General features: G+C 35.7%; 1 protein-coding gene across 1 annotated transcript in view; it reads left to right on the top strand.

Annotated features, from left to right (window-relative positions):
- Positions 1–17,899, top strand: part of ACADL (acyl-CoA dehydrogenase long chain) — a 51,411-nt gene that overhangs the window by 13,990 nt on the left and 19,522 nt on the right. The window contains exons 4-8 of the mRNA XM_042995250.1: positions 1,536–1,700; positions 8,892–8,958; positions 13,911–14,075; positions 14,867–14,968; positions 16,079–16,192. Of these exons, the coding sequence (XP_042851184.1) occupies positions 1,536–1,700; positions 8,892–8,958; positions 13,911–14,075; positions 14,867–14,968; positions 16,079–16,192 (613 nt within the window). The remainder of the gene's footprint in view (positions 1–1,535; positions 1,701–8,891; positions 8,959–13,910; positions 14,076–14,866; positions 14,969–16,078; positions 16,193–17,899) is intronic.

The raw sequence follows: 17,899 nt of genomic DNA, 5'->3' as shown, positions 1-17,899 counted from the left end.
TCATTTTCTTCTTTTAAAAAAAAAAGTGGAAAAATATCCCCATCAAATATACTTAAAGTTTAATATATAAGAAGAAATAAAGGTTTCAGTTGATGAATGGGCAAAAGATTTGAACCAACAGTTCATCAAAACAAAATACAAATAGGTTCTTTTATTTTTTTATTAAAAAATTATTTAATGTTTATTTATTTTTGAGAGAGAGAGACACACACACACAGAGTATGAACAGGGGAGGGGCAGACAGAAGAAGACACAGAATCAGAAGCAGGCTCCAACCTCTGAGCTGTCAGCACAGAGCCCCACAAGGGGCTCCAACTCACGAACCACAAGATCATGACCTGAGCCGAAGGAGGATGCTTAACCAACTGAGCCACCTAGACACCCCCAAATAGGTTCTTCTAGATGAAAAAAGCTCACCCTTACTGCCAATCAAATGTAAATTAAATTAACCTGGAGGTGATCATTTTGAGTATTTGCAAAAGTCAGTGAAAATTCAAAATCATAATACCCTCTGCTGACAAGGTTGCCATGAAAATGGCATACTCACACTATTAGTGGCATTATAAATTAGAACAACAAATGCTTTGGTGAAGCATTCACCAATTTTCATTCAAAAAATGAAAATGTTTCTGCTCTTTGATCCAGGGCATCACTTTGGAGAATTTATCTTAAGGAAATAATTTAATAGAAAAAAGAGGAGCTATGTACAGAAATCATTATCATGTTAGATCATAAACATCCAAATATGGAAGCAATCTAAATGTCTGGTATTGGGAGAATGAATAAGTAAATTATAAAAAAAAATGTAAATTATATTACATAAACAATTTGGAATACTTTATAGCTATTTCAGATTATCGTTGTGACAACATGTAAAAAAAAAAAAAGGACTTTTTCATGCCATATAATAATAAAAAAAAAAAAAAAGTTAACGAGATGCCTGGGTGGCTCAATTGGTTAAGCATCCGACTTCGGCTCAGGTCATGATCTCACGGTTTGTGAGTTTGAGCCCTGCGTCAGACAGTCTCTGTGCTGACAACTCAGAGCCTGGAGCCTGCCTTGGATTCTACGTCTCCCTCTCACTCTGCCCCTTCTCCACTTACACTCTGTCTCTCTCTCTCAAAAATAAATAAACACTTAAAAAAAATTAGTTAAGTACAAATTCACACCACGACTGCAACTATATTAGAATATATGCTTATGGGCAAAGGTAATTTGCCAAAATGAAAACAGTTGCTATGTTAGGGTAATACACTTGTAGGTGATCCATACTTTGAAATGTTTTATCTTTTAATTCATTAGGTAAGTACTCATGGAGCTCTGTTACAGTACTGTCAATGTGCAAAAATTAAAAGATTAGTAAAAACAAAGAGAAAATCCTCAGGAGCTCTAGGTTTGTGGGGAGACAGGCTATTGTGACATAATGTGATAAGATTTAATGATTTGTTGTTCTTTAGTTGAAAATCAAAGAAACTGAAAGCAGAACAAAATAACTAATTTGTGCTTTAAATTTGCTTCTTTTTTCTCTCTCTAAGAGCATATTCAAATTGTACAGGCCCAGGTTTTAGTCTTCATTCAGATATTGTCATGCCCTATATTGTAAACTATGGCTCTGAAGAACAGATTAAGCACTTCATCCCCCAGATGACTGCTGGGAAATGTATTGGCGCCCTAGCGATGACAGAGCCTGGGGCTGGAAGGTAAATCAACATTGATTTGGTTTGGATTTTTGGAAGCAGTGCCCTAACAGCAAATATTTTCACAGTATAAATATTTGCATGATGTACGAGGAAGGATACAAAGATTAACACAAGCTCAATTTATAATCTCAAGTAACTTCAAAGCCTAGTAGGAAAATAAGGCCTTATCATGTATAAAGAACAATAAAACATAATATATGCTGTTTTTCAGATATTAATATAGGGCAATGCAAATAAAATGGTAGGGTATGACTAGAATTTGGAGCATGGTAGATTTTGGATGTGGTGTGACATTCACATGGCAATGTCCAGGAAAGATTTGGGATTCTGGATGCAAGCTGGGGTGGCAAGAATTGGAGCAATGAGAAAGAATAAGATCATTTATTCAGTCATTTGAAGGTTACTTACTAAGTGCCTGTAATGTGCCACATACACAGTGGTGAACTAGAGCAGATGTGGTCTCTGTGCTTATTGAGGAGAATAATGAGAAACACAAAAATAAATATATTCCTAATTATAAATTATGATAAGTACTATGAAGGGAACATGGTGCTATGCTAGAGACTAATGGTGTATGTGTGTTTGGTAGAAAAGGGAAAAATGAATTTAGATATGAGTGCTAGAGAAGGCCTATAAAAAGTAGTTACATGTAAACTGAGATATGACAGCTTTACAATATAATTGAAATCTCGAATTGTGACACCTCCAGTTTTGTTTTATTTTGTTTTGTTTTGTTTTGTTTTTCAAGATCACTTTGCTATTCGGGGTCCTTGGTGATTCTATACAAATTTTAGGATAGTTTGTTCCAGTTCTATGAAAAATGCTATTAGTATTTTGATAGGGATTGCATTAAATCTGAAGATTTCTTTGGGTAGTATAGGTATTTTAACTGTATTTGTTATTCCAACCCATGACATGGAATGTCTCTCCATTTCTTTGTGTTGTATTGAATTTCTTTCATCAGTGTTTTATAGTTTTCAGAGTATGGGTCTTTCACCTCTTTGGCTAAGTTTATTCCTAGATATTTCATTATTTTTGGTACAAGTATAAATGGGATTATTTTCTTAATTTCTCTTTCTGCTGCTTCATTATTAGTATACAGGAATGCAACAGATTTCTGTACATTGATTTTGTAGCCTGCAACTTTACTGAATCCATTTCAGTTCCAATACATTTTTGATGGAGTCTTTAGGGTTTTCTATATATAGTATCATGTTATCTGTAAATAGCAAAAGTTTTACTTATTCCTTACCAATTTGGATGCATTTTTATTTCTTTTTGTTGTCTAATTGCTGTGGCTAGGACTTTCAGTACAATGTGGAATAAAAGTGGTGACAGTGGACAGTTCTGTGTTGTTCCTGACCTTAAGGGAAAAACTTTTAGTTTTCCCCCATTGAGTATGATGTTCACTGTAGGTTTTTCATATGACACTTTTATTATGTTGAGATATGTTCCCGCTAGACCTACTTTGTTGAGAGCTTTTATCATGAATGGATGTTGCACTTCATCAAATGGTTTTTTTTTCTGCATCTACTCTTTCTCTTATTGAGGTGATTTATCACGTTGATTGGGAATAACATGGTAAATGATTTTTTTTAATGTATTGTTGGATTCGTTTTGCTAGGATTTTGTTGAGGATTTTTGTATCTATGTTCATCAGAGATTTTAGCCTGTAGTGCACGTTTTTTGTGGGGGCTATCTGATTTTGGTATCAGGGTAATACTGACCTCATAGAATGAATTTGGAAGTGTTCTTTCCTATTCTATTTTTTGGAATAGTTTCTTTTTATGTTTATTTATTTATTTGTTTGTTTGTTTATTGAGAGAGAGAGAGTATGCAAACACAAGTGGGGGATGGGCAGAGAGAGAGAGAGGGAGAGAGAGAATCCCAAGCAGGGTGCCAGCACAGAGCCCAGCACGATCCTAAGATCATGATCTGAGCCAAATCAAGAGCTGGATGCTTAACCAACTGAGCCACCCAGGTGCCCAATATTTTTTGAAATAGTTTGAGAAGAATAGGTATTAACTCTTCTTTACATGTTTGGTAGAATTTGCCTATGAAGCTCACTGATCTTGAACTATTGTTTGCTGGAAGTTTTTTGATTATTAATTCACTTTCCTTGTTGGTAATTGCTCTGTTCCAATATTCTATATTTTCCTGCTTCAGTTTTGGTAAATTATATGTTTCTGGGAATTTATCCATTTCTTCTAAGTATAAAATTTTCCATATCTCTTACAATTGTTTGTGTTTCTGTGGTATTTGTTATTTTTCTTCTTTCATTTGTGATTTTGTTTATTTGGATCTTCTTTTTCTTTTTCTTTCTTTGTTTCTTTCTTTCTGTCTGTCTTTCTGTCTTTCTCTCTTTCTTTCTTTCTTTCTTTCTGGATGAGTCTTGCTAGAGGTTTATCAATTTTGTTCATGTTTTCAAAGAGCCAGCTCCTGGATTCATTGATTGTTCTATTGTTTTGTTTGTTGTTTTTGTTGCTGTTTTAGTTTCTATATTATTTATTTCTGCTCTATTATTTCCTTCCTTCTCCTGGTTTGGGGTTTTGTTTGTTCTTCTTTTTCTAGCTCCTTTAGGTGTAAGGCTAGGTTGTTTATTTGAGATTTTTCTTGCTTCTTCAGGTAGATCTATAATACTATAAACTTCCCTCTTAGAGCTGCTTTTGCTGCATTCTATTGTGTTTTATTTTTATTTGTTTCTATGTACTTTTTGATTTTTCTTTGATTTCTTATTTGACCCATTAATTGCTTAGTAGCATGTTATTTAACCTCCCTGTATTTGTGCTCTTTCTAGATTTTTTCTTGTGGTTGATTTCTAGTTTCATAATGTTGTGGTCAGAAAAGATGCGTGCTATGACTTTGATCTTTTTGAATTTGTTGAAACTTGTTTTGTAGCCTAATATGTGATCTATTCTGGAGAATGTTCCAGTTATATTACAAGTCATATTACAAAGCTGTACTAATCAAAATAGTATAGTACTAGCATAAAGATAGACACATAGATCAATGGAATAGAATAGAAAACCCAGAAATAAACCCACAATTATATGGTCAATTAATCCTTGACAAAGGAGGAAATAATATACAATTAGAAAAACTCTCTTCAACAAATGGTGTTGCAAAAACTGGACACCTACATGCAAAAGAATTAAACTGGACCATTTTACACTATACATGAAAATAAACTCAAAATGTATAAGACCTTAATGTGAGACCTGAAACCATAAAAATTCTAGAAGAGAGCACAGACAGTAATTTCTCTGACATCAGCCATAGCAACATAGCAAAAATAAACTATTGGGACTACATCAGAATACAAAGCTCCTTTACAGCAAAGGAAACAATCAACCAAACTAAAAGACAACTCACTGAATGGGAGAAGATATTTGCAAATGACATATTCAATAAAAGATTAGTATCCAAAATACATAAAGAACTTCTACAACTCAACACCCTAAGACCAAACAATCCAATTTGAAAATGGGCAGAAGACATGAACAGATATTTATCCAAAGACATACAGATGACCAACAGACACATGAAAGGATGCTCAACATTATTCATCATCACAGAAATGTAAGTCAAAACTACAATGAGATATCATCTCACACCTGTCAGAATGGCTAGGTCAAAAAACATAAGAAACCACAAGTGTAGGTGAAGATGAGAAAAAGGAACCTTCATGCATTCTCAGTGGGAATGCAAACTGGTGTAGCCACTGTGGAAAACAGTATGGAGTTTCCTCAAAAAATTAAAAATAGGACTGTCCTACAATCCAGTAATTGCACTAGTAGGCAATTACCCAAAAATTACAAAAATGCTAACTCAAAGGAATAAATCTCCCTCTGTTTATTGCAGCATTATTTATAATAGCCACATTATGGAAGCAGCCCAAGTGTCCATTGATAGATGAATGGATAAAGAAGTGGTATATATTTATGTACTTTGGAATATTTCTTAGCCATAAAAAAGAATGAAATCTTGCCCTTTGCAAAAATATGAACAGAGCTAGAGAGTATAATGCTAAGTGAAATAAGTCAAAGCCAAATACTGTATGATTTCACTCATATGTGACATTTAAAAAACAAAACAAATGAGCAAAGGGAAAAAAGAAAGACAGAGAGAGACAAACTGAGAAAAAACTCTTAACTATAGAGAACCAACTGATGGCTTACCAGAGGGAGGTGAGGGGGATGGGTGAGATAGGCAATGGGGAGTAAGTAGTGCACCTATCATGATGAACACTGAATAACACATAAAATTATTGAATCACTATATTGTATACCTGAAATTAATGTAACACTATCTATTTACTAGAATTAAAATTAAAAACTTAATAAATAAAATAAACACCTATATTACTACATTAAAAAAATAATAAAGTGAGATGTGACAAATGAGAAAGAACCAACTGCAAGAATGGAGGGGAGGAGCTTCCACATAGTGGGACCTGACCCTCAAGGATGACAAGGAGAGCAGACAGGAAACCTTGGGCATTATGCTTCCTTTGGAACTGTACAAAAGGCAGCCACAGAGACAAAAGGATGGAGTCTGAAGGAGATCTACACCAGTGCTCTGTCATGAGCATGAGGTGAAGTGACTTTGAAAAGGTGATAGGACAGGAGTGAGAAGTTAATAATGTCGAGGCCACAAAAATGTTGAGGGTTGAGAAAAGGTCATGGCAGGCCACTGCCTGAAAATCGAAAGATCGTCATTTCAAGTAGAGAGGAGAGGCTACTTTGGAAGAGAGTTGGGTATTGAGAAATCAGATGTAGAGAACACAGACTAATCTTTCAGAGTTTGTGGTGAAAGAGAGTGTAAAGAGAGACAGTACTGTGCTGTGACAGGCCAGCACAGTAAGGGGAAGGGTTTATGTTGAAGGGAACAGCAACTTCTAGGCCAACGGGAAACAGGCAGTGCAGAGCAACAACCTAAAGGTGTGGCAGAAGCAGTAATTGAAAACCCAAGGCTTGTTTCTGCAAAGATCAGGCCCTCATGTTTTACACTGTTTTTCTGACACTGCTGTTTATTTTTAAATGGCTTAGCGCTCCATAGTGTGACTTGGCAACGTGCTTGAATTGTATTTCTCCTTCCCAAATATAAACCTATTATTAGAGGCCAATCCTGATTCTTAGTTTTGCCAAAGGTAAAAGGTTTTTGTTTGCTTCTTTTGCCTAAAAATGTGATCTAAAAGAAATAAAAATTTAATCTTCCTTTGCTTTTAAGTTAGATAATTTTTCTAAGATAAGTGACTGACTGACCAAAATTTGGATTACATCATGCTAGCTCTGGAACAGTATGTTCCTGTTCCAACCCACTGAATGCTAGTTCTCACTTAGAGGCAATATAAATCAGAGATCCTAACTTGTCCTCAACTTACACAAGCAAACAAAGGCTGCTTGATTTGTGCTTATTTAAATTCTCTGTCCTCATCTGGGGTTAGGTGAATATGCTTAAGATGGAAACTGAGAAGGAGAATGGAGAAAAGAGGCAGATGGTTTGGAAGGCTGGTATAAGTGATGGAAGGGTAGCAAATTGGTCAGGTATTTAGAGCCGAGCAAAGGGGCCATATGAGTGAGTGCAGGAGTGAAGGAAGACGGCAGATGCAGAAGAGTGTTTGAGTGTTCAGGACTTCCAAAAGAAAGAAAGAAAAAGCATGTGGGAGAGAAGGAATAAAGATGGGAGATGGTTTGTTGTGCCGGATTTTAGGAACAACTTGGCCACTCTTACATTCTTGCTTTCATTTGGCCTTCACCAAAAAAGGTGGAGTTTGCTAGAAAAGATTCAGAGTATCCCTGCCTCTTTTCCTTTCCACGTACATAGGAGACTCCTTAATGTGTAATTATGTGTATTTGTAGGATACCTTAACATTTTGTATCTTTCATGTTGATTTTCTGTTTGGACTATCACAATAATCTATATGAAGATATACTGTGATTCCTATGTAAAGGAGAACAGAAAATGAGAAATGAAGTATTGTAACCAAACTCATAGAGCTAATCTATGATGACATTGGATCCAGAGTATTCTGACACCAGCTGTGTGATTGTGGGTGAAATCTCTGAACCTCAATGTCTGTATCAGTGATACTTACTTAATACGATTATTGTAAGGGTCTGAATTCTTGGCAATACTAAGTAGTACATATTTTAGTAGTATATTTTTAATATTTCATGTTTACCATTCAAGAGCTTTTTTTAATCCAAAAACTGAGCTGTGTCATTACCTTTGTTACTTTTGGTATGGCCCTGTATAGAACAAGTATTTTAATAAGCCATGTATTGATTTTAAGAACTAATATTTCATACTGACTTACAATATAAAGACCATATTCAAGAAGAAGAATCAGAAAAAGTGATGTAGACTATTTATACATGATGGTATTCATTGTAGGATATTTATGAAAATGGAAAACTAAGTATTCAATAATAGATTGTTTTTAAAAAATGATAAAGCTATACAATGTAATTCTATGCCATTGATAGAAATGAAAGTATAGAAAAACATTAGATATTATTAAGAGGTCAAAATCATATGTATGGCTCTGGTTTTATAAAAATATGTATATGTGTGTATCTATTTTCACTGAAAAATTCTGGAAGGATGTATTTTAGAAATGTTTATTCCGGGAAGTAAGTTTTTTTTTCAGTATTTTTTCTTTGTCAGAAATATTGTCTATCTTTTGTATTTTAACTATGGATATTTGTTTATTTTATACTTAGAAAAAATAATCTATTCTACTTTTAGAGCAGTCTTGTTAAGGGAAGCATTTGAGACGTAAGTCTTTTAAATAGCTAACTTTTGATCAATAGAGATAAGGGAAGGAATCAAGGTGAATAGAGGGAGGCAGATATATGGTGGCAAATAATTTCAAATATAGTGGGCTTTGAGATGCTATCTGAGTCCAATTTGGGGATCTACTTGGGAGTTTTTATGCTTTATAAAATCTGGCTACTTCATGTAATCTTAATCATATATTCATTTGTGTAAGTGGTTTAGAATATAATACATCAGATGTGGTTTTTCAGTACATTTGTGTGAACATTCTTAATGTTAGTTAGAAGTCAATTCTTTTCATAGTATGAACAGTTTGAATTAGCACATTATATGCATACTTATACAACAATACTTGAATAACTCAGTTTGCACCAACTAATGAATTTTCCTTCATTATTTAAAAAATTATAGTGATTTGCAAGGAATGAGAACAAATGCCAAAAGGGATGGGAGTGACTGGATTCTCAATGGAAGCAAGGTATGTAAAGAGGGGCTCCCATAGCCCTTCTCTCCAGAGTCCATGCCACAAGTAACAGTGTCTCAAAGAGTGCTCGTTATTGATTGTCTCATTCTATGGACTCATGTAAGTACTGAATTTACTTAAGTTGTTTTGTTTGGGGGACAATGTGAACTTTGCAACATTTATATTACATGAGATCTGTTCTTCTTGTATGTTCCATTTTACATGCTCCCCTCACTATTATGGCAAATGTTTTACTGTCCAAACGACCCTTATCAAGCCAGAAAAGGAGAAGGAGAGGCTCACATTGTCCAAATATGAGACAAACAATAATTAATAAACTTGATGTTTGTGAAAAATTGGAGATAAGATTTTCTTATAAATATCAAGAAGACTTTCAAAAGTTCTTAGGAAAGAAGGATAGCTTTGATAGAATTTGAGAGCCCTTCAGTCCTTCTGAGAGTCACATCAGCCTAGATGAATTGGAAAGCCCCTCCAGTTACGGTTACAGATGGGCTTAGGAGTAAATACATCCCTTAGAATCTAATATCACTGATGACAGAGGATTTTGTTTACCTAAAACTGTGTCTGGTATACACTCAGTAAATATTTATTGTTGACTGAGTGTTAAGTGAAGGAAAGATGTTTATTTTCTGCAACTAAGGAGGTCTTTCTGAAAATTGTTTCAAAGCCTGTTGAAGAACTAATTTATGTTTGTTTTCTTTGAATTTTTTTAAAACTTCTAATTAGTTTTAGACTAATACCTTTGCATTTACAAAATCACAAGTTTGAATGTTGTGCTACTGTCAAATTGCTCTCAATTTTGTAAACAGCCTTGATTTCTGTACTTACATTGTCAAGGACTAATAGCAGTTTGTGGACTGGAATGGGTCTGAAGAACACATTTTGAGCAGCCCAGGTCTAAAGACCATTTCATAATCTAGTTTCATAGTTGTTATACAAAAACCAGTATTTGTGGTGTCAAATAAATTTAGAAAATGTGTGCAACTTCTCACTCTTTGACATGCTAATGTGCATTATAAACCTCTAAAAGTTTGGTATAGTATGTCTTATGCCCTAGGAAATTATCTTTATAGATTGAGTCACTAGTATTTTCCCAAACATACTTTTTGTCATAGACTCTAGGTCTGGCGTTCTCTCTTGTCCAGCAAGAGAGCAGATGCAGGATTGAAATGTGAGAGAGGCTAATGTCAGGGAGGAGACGAGAGTGCCGAATAAGGGTCCTTGCTCCATTGTTATTAGGACCAGAAGGCTTACAAGCGTGATGGACTTACACAAAGAGACAATGAAATCGTGAACATGAACTCATGGGCATGAGGGAAAGGGGGTTTTGAAGATATTCAGTGTTAGGGGTTTGGGTCAACACTAAACCTGGAGCTGGGTGGAAAGTTGTTTACAGCAGACATGAGGCACCACCTCTGTTTACCTAAACTGGCCTAGGGGACAAGAAGGGCAGAGCATGCTACCTCAGAGTCAGCAAGGCATCTTTCTTTTGCTAATTAGCTCTAGCTCTGGGCAACTTCATCCTCCTGTGGTCCAAAGTCCTGTATTCCTGTTTTTGTCCTTCCTTCCTGTGAAAGCAGCTTTCTGTTATTGTACTAACTTGGGGGGGGGGGGCATTTTCACCCTGAATACCTAATCTTGTTTACCTCATTTTGGATGATGAAAACATCCTGAGATTTCCTATTCCTATACCTTTCTCCTATACTGGGGCCTTTGCAACCTATTTACCTAATTTTGTTTACCTAATCTTATTTAGCTAAACTTGGGTGTGTTCATTCTGTGGGTTTCTAATTCCTTATGCCTTGTTAAGCCATTGGTGCAACCTCAGGGAATTCCTAAGCTTATTCCCCACAACTGTTAGAAATTTTAGTCTAAACTATTTGTCTTAAGGATTATAGTAAAGATGTATAATAAAGATTATAATAAAGATGATTCCAGTATAATAATCACTTAACTCTGCACACAAAGGGCCACAGAAGACTAAGATATTTGATCAAATGGGAAACACATTCTCTTATGACTCCAGCTTTGTTAGCAGTTCTTCTGTGGGAACCACCCAAGAAAACTCCACTGACTATGTCCAAACCTCTATTAGAAATAACAAAAAATTGAAAGGAAGCAAAAGTAAAGGAATACATAAGTGAATATAGTACCTCAATAAGATGACCTAAGGGGTGCCTTGTGGCTCAGTAGGTTAAGCATCAACTCTTGATTTCGGCTCAGGTCGTGATCTCACGGTTCGAGAGACCAATCCCTGTGTCTTGGGATTCTTTCTTTTCCCTCTCTCTGCCCTTCCCTCCCTCCCCACCCACAAATAAATAAACTTTAAAAAAATGACCCTAAGATGTGCCCATCAAAGTGTCGACACAAAGTTTTTAATGGCTTAGGAAAATAATTAAGTGAAGAGATCATATTAACTTTTATACACCTAGATTTCAGCTAAGTAACAAAATGCACATACATTTCAACTATGTTAAAAGGAAAAAAAAAACAGAAAGGAAATTCATAATGATATCTACATGACGGACTTGAGGATTTTTTTTCTTTTTTCTTTATAACAATATACTATATATAACGTCTACAATGAACTTATAAACATTCAATACCCAAAAAAATGATGGCCCTCAGTAGGGATAATCCCAGCCCTATTAAGAGTTTTGACTGTCATAATTAAGAACGAAATTGAGAAAGTCCTTTTACAAAGAGAATTTTCTTATAAGAAAAGGAAAGCAGTCATGCTGGAAATACTCACCTTCTGTTGGACTCTTGCAGAAATGGTTCAGAATCGATTAACCTTCTTCCATAATTGTGTCTAAGAAAAACTGCTGAAGAATTCTATTCACTTTTTCCAAATTGAAGTCAGGGTGTTAAAGTGAACGATTTTTTTCGTATAAACAGCTCCTCCCTTCCTTTCATTCCATTGTTTGTCTTTTATCTATAATAACCTCTGTTAATATATGTCTGAGGCCGTGGATTTAGAGCTTATAGACACTAATCCCTGGACATGTGATTCAGAACAGAAAAGCACTATTTCAGCAATTCAACTGTGCACCTACACAGATGGTCATTATTCTCTTAGAAAAATATGAAATTGGGAGACTTGAAAGGTTTTTGAGCAAGTGGTATAATGAAGCAATATTATAGAAAAAAATACATTGGCCATGATGTATAATTTTTTTTTCTAGGAACACATTTTTCTCATTTATTCAGCAAACATCCTTGAAAGCCTTCTATATGCCAAACACTACTCTAAGCACTGATGACAGTCCCTGCCCTTGAGGAGTTCCTTGTAGAGAGAAATGTTGAGGGTCTCTGATTGTTGTGTCACTTATAACCAGGCCACCACCACGGCCTTCACTTGCTATCATGTACACAACACTAACATCATTGGCTTATTTCCCATTATTTTTATGTACAGCACTGTGGATTTGAGAACATAAATCTTATAAAGGGCATAGATGTTAGGTGATAGAAGTAACCGATGCCATTTTATACTCCTAGTATTTCAAAGGGATAGAGACAAGAATAGATCATGTGAATACAGTTTGATAAATGCTAAGATGGTGGTGAATTCAGAGTGCTTACAGGAGCTCTTAACCTGGCCTGGAGAATTTGGGAAGACTTTAGTCCAGAATGGTAGGATTTATCCTAGCAGCGTTGGGAAACAGCCACCCAGTGGAGGAAACAAGATTTCTGAAGACACATAGGTAAAGAAGACCTTAGAATAGAAAGGATAGCAAATAGTTCAGTGGAGTTGACTTGAGGACAGGGAATGAGAAAAATGAGATAAAAGATAAGGTTGGACTGATAAGCTAGTGCCAGTTCTTGATGAGTTTTATATGTCCTCCTAAAGGTTTACAGTTTATCCTGAGGCCTATTATGAGCTATTCAGAAATTTCAAAATATGAAAATGATATGATTAGATTGCATTGTAAAAAAGGTCTCTGAGATCATGATGAATAATAGAGGTGCAGGGACATCAGTTGTAGGAACTTAAGAAATGATGAGGCACCGAAATAAGGTAATGGCAATAGAAGAGAAAGGAAGTGAGTGGATTCATAAAGTATTGAAATGGATTAGAGAGAATTAGAAGTCAAATTGAATATGAAGCAAGATGATAACATGATTTTTTTTTTTTTGGCACCATTCACTGAGATAGGAAAAATAGATTTATACTCAAGATTAGTTAAGAGTTAAGGGTAGGAAAAGATATGTTCTACCCATGAGTCATCAGGTGGACTCTCCAGAGGCAGGTAGGTATACAGGTCTGAAACTTAGCAAGAAATTTCACTTAAAGATTTGGAGTCATTAGCAGATAGATGGTAATTAAAGCCATGGAAGTGCTTGAGGTGACCCAAGAAAGGCACAGAATAAGTTAATAATTTGTGCTGGGTATATTTGTTTGATAAATAAATATCATCTGGTAATCTAATATCTCTTATTTAGTATGTTATTTTATCCCTCTTTAATCATTATCTCCTTATTGAGGCCATTTGGAAAGAAGTAGGCCATCCATCATCAAAATCAAATCCATGCCTTTGCAAAAACTGTTGTGAGAGTACAAATACTTTAATGTTGCCATTTAGAACAGATTCCTTTTTCTCATCTGCAGTTTCTTTCTAAAATATAGTTTATCATATAGTTATCATAGAGTATTTTGCTTTAATTTAGAAAAGACATAATAAGCTCTGTTCATTATTTACAGTATTAATTATGGAATGAAAATGTACTGACTTCATTCTTTGAAGCAATGGGTTGTTTTCCCTGTACTTTTTAATAACCTCATATATGAATAATCAACACTGAAGATATTTGGGTAGAGTACAAAGAGAGGCATAAAGCGTGTCTTGTCTGGTTTAGTCTTCTTGAATATACTTTCCTCCCACCATGACTTAAACATCGACCTGGTTTATTGTGAAGTGTCACAGTAAATTTGGGGTTTGCAGGTATTCATCAGTAATGGGCAGCTAAGTGACATTGTGATCGTAGTGGCAATCACAAATCGTGAAGCTCACTCTCCTGCCCATGGCATTAGCCTTTTTCTGGTGGAAAATGGAATGAAAGGATTTATCAAGGGACGAAAGCTACATAAAATGGGACTAAAAGCCCAGGTAAGTCACAATATGAATTATTAATTATAAATAATTGCATGTACTCAAATATACTTTATAGAACTACATATAGCAAATCATACCTTCCTATGCCAGATTCCTAAAATATGCTTTTCAGAAATGGAAAGAGAGGGGTGCTGGGAGGCTCAGTTGATTAAGTTTCTGACTCTTGATTTCAACTCAGGTTATGATCTCACAGTTTGTGAATTTGAGCCCTGCATCAGGCTCTGTGCTGTCAGCACGGAGCCTGGTTGGGATTCTTTCTCTCCCACTCTCTCTCTGTCCCTCCCCCTCTTGTGCTTGCTCTCTACAAACAAACAAATGTTAAAAAGAAAAAAAGAAAAGAAATGGTAAGAGAGATTTATTCCATTTATCCAAATTATCTCTGTTGTTCAGCAGTGGAAGTGAATCAGCATATTTTGAATATCTGCTTCAGAAATGGCAAAATTATATGTTAATAGACCTTCTATTAAATTGATTGAAGAAAATTATGGAATAAAAGCAGAAAATATTTTTCTATTATTTGGTAATTATTTGGTAGCTTTTTCATTACCAAAAAGAAAAATGACAGTGTATTGCAGTGGGAAAGCCACAAATTTTTAGAATCAAATGGATCTGGGTTTGAATCCATGGTTTATTACCTACTAGATGTATTCATTAACTACTCCAACTTGGCTTCCAGTTTCTTTTGTTCTTGTTTTTGTTTTCTTAAATGGAAATAATAGTCACCTCATTAGAGTGTTGGGAGATTTAAGTGAGATCATTCTGTACTTAATTGTGTGATCCCTTAGGATACTGCAGAATTATTCTTTGAAGATGTACGGTTACCAGCTAGTGCCCTACTTGGAGAAGAGAATAAAGGCTTCTATCACCTCATGCAAGAACTTCCACAGGTCAGAATTATTAAATATTCCATCTTTTGATTAGTTAATAAAGTGGTATGAAATAGAACTATGTAAATTCGTGCATATAAAACTTATGACATAGCCAATCATTTGAGTAAAGTTAAAGTTGAAAAAAACCCTGACTTCTTGGGGTGCCAGGATGGCTCAGTCAGTGAAGCATCTGACTCTTAATCTCAGCTCAGATCTTGATCTCAGGGTCATGAGTTCAGGCCCCACGTTGGGCTCTGTGCTGGGTGTGGAGCCTACATAAACCAACCAACCAACCAACAAAAAACCCGAGTTTTGTAGCCTAGATAAGTAAATAACTGAACTCAAGGATATCCAATCAAAGCTTATAAATGAGTAGGAAAATTAGGTATTTTAGTTCTGTGATACCTTCTTAGAATGATTTTAGCTTCTTAGCTACAAGTCAAGAATTCTTATCTCCTTGTAAGGAAATATCAGCCAAAATATTTGGCAGGATTTTTTTTTTTTAATGATACCAGGGAATCATCATACTGAAAAGTTTTAGTCCATCATAGTTAGCTCTCACATCTGTGTTTTTGGAGTGTAGTGCCTACGTGATTGTTGAACCTCACGTGCCAGCATAGAAACATAGGTGCATTTGTCTAGTGACTGCCACAGCCTGGGCTAAATTGGGGACAAGGTTAGGAATACTGCCATGGAAATAGAACAGAATAGAAAAATCACCAGCAAGATGGATTTAAACTGACCATGGATACTAGTAGGCAGAATTTAACCTATCCACTTTAAAAGGTTGATTTCCATAGACCTATTAGAATATGCAGTGTGCAGAGATCAATAAATAAAAGTCAACAATTTCATATTTCTTTTCTCATAGATGACTGATGAAGGAATTAAATAAATTATGTATATATGTATATGTAGTAAAGACAGACATTTATAAAAATAAAGGATTTGTTTTAAAGAATTACTATGGCTATGTCCAATATTCTTATAAATCTATGGGAGCATTTTCTTATAGAATTAAGAAATAAATTAACTTTTAGGAGTTTTATAACGATTATTTATTGAATTTATTATCATCAAAATCTTGTGGAATTAGAATGATGCTTAAGACCTAATTTGGGGTTATAGGAAAGGCTACTGATTGCTGAAATGGGACTTTCAGCCAGTGAATTCATGTTCGAAGAAACCAGGAATTACGTTAGACAAAGAAAAGCTTTTGGGAAAACAGTTGCACATCTACAGGTAAGCTTATTGTCATGATTTAGTATTGAGCGACATCAGTTTCCTCATCTAAACACAAATATGGAATAACTCTCATAGAGGTGGTATTAGAATCCATTGAGGTGGATGAGACCATTGAGGGATAAAGAGTAGAGAGTAAGATAAGAAGTCCTAGGACAGAGTCCTGAGAAAAATTTAGTATTTAAAGGGGGACTAGTAGGGAAAAACCAGCAAAGACAACACAGAATGAAGGACTAGAAAGAAAAAAGCAAATCAAGCAAGTAGGGTCATAGAAGCCAAGAGAAAAGGAGATTTCAAGTAGGCAGGAGTAGGGCTACAGGTCGCTTAAAGGGAAAACAAGATGAGAATCAAGAGTGCCCATTGGGCATCGCAATAGGGAGCTGATAACGGACTAGAGTGTGGTTGCACCAGGCCAGAGTAAGTAAAGGGGTAAATGGAAATGAGGAAGTAAAGATACTGATGGCACACAGCTCTTTCCTGAGTTTGGCTGTGAATGGTAGGTAGGTTACTAGGGAGTAAGAAGAGGATGGCGGGTGACAGGTAGAATCTTGGGGTCAAGTGACATATTTGTAAGATTTAAGGGTTTTTTGTTATTACTAGGATAAGAATGCTGGAAGCACTTTTTAAAAAAACTTTTTAATGTTTATTTTTAAGCGACAGAGAGAGAGCAAGCAGGAGAGGGGTAGAGAGAAAGCAAGCAGGGGAGGGGGAGAGAGAGAGGGGGACATAGAAGCTGAAGCAGGCTTCAGGCTCTGAGCTGTCAGCGCAGAGCCCGTCGTGGGGCTTGAACTCACAAACCTCAAATCATGACCTGAGGTGAAGTTGGTTAGGAGCTGACTCTTAACCAACTTGAGCCACCCAGGTGCCCCTGGGAGCATGTTTTAATACCTAGAGAAGGGATTTAGTAAAGAAAGAAAGATTGTAGATATGAAGAAGACAACTGCTATGATATTTGAGAAAGAATCAGGGTGTGGGTGCGAAAGCATATGGAAAGGTAGTCCTTCCCACCTCCACCGCAGAGGTGTTTCCTCCGTTGTAACGGGAAGAAAAGAGGAAAGAATGGGTATGGGTTCAGTCAGACACTTAGCTCTGTTGGTAGAAAATTGCAAAAGCTCTTTATGAAGACTTCCATTTTCCTTAAATAACATAGGGAAACTCAGCTCTTGAAAAAGAGGTGAGTGAAGGGGGCATGCAGGTGTCCATGGAGAGAGAGGAATATTTGAAATACCCTTTCAAAGTAAGAGACTGAACTAACTAGAGAAATATAATAAGGCTGTGAGCAGTATTGAGGACTCAGATAAGGTTAATGATTATGGGTGTATAGTGGTACCTTCTGCTTTTTTGTGTTTTAGATTTACTAGAAGGATTTAGCTGTTGATGATCACACACAGAGAAGGTGGATGATTGTTTAAGGTTTTGCAAGGAAGTTTAAGGTATTTGCCAAAAAACTCAGCATAAGGTGGCCATAATCACTAACCATGCCAATCAAATATTAGACTCTAGTTTCTTCTTAAATGAAAGAAAAGTTTATAAACAATTTAGCCATAAAGTTGCTTCAACATTTTGCCAGCAAAAAACCTGGAGTTGGAAATCTACCTAAACAGTTTCAAGTGGAATGGCTTATGAAGGGCTTTGTGAAGGGCAAGGCAGAGATGAAACACTTTGGTAGCCTTTGAGGACCAGCTTTATGGAATTAACTTCAGTCAT

The sequence above is a fragment of the Panthera tigris genome, chromosome C1 (assembly GCF_018350195.1).
Source record: "Panthera tigris isolate Pti1 chromosome C1, P.tigris_Pti1_mat1.1, whole genome shotgun sequence".
Lineage (NCBI taxonomy): Eukaryota > Metazoa > Chordata > Mammalia > Carnivora > Felidae > Panthera > Panthera tigris.
This window is presented reverse-complemented; position numbering and strand designations above follow the sequence as displayed.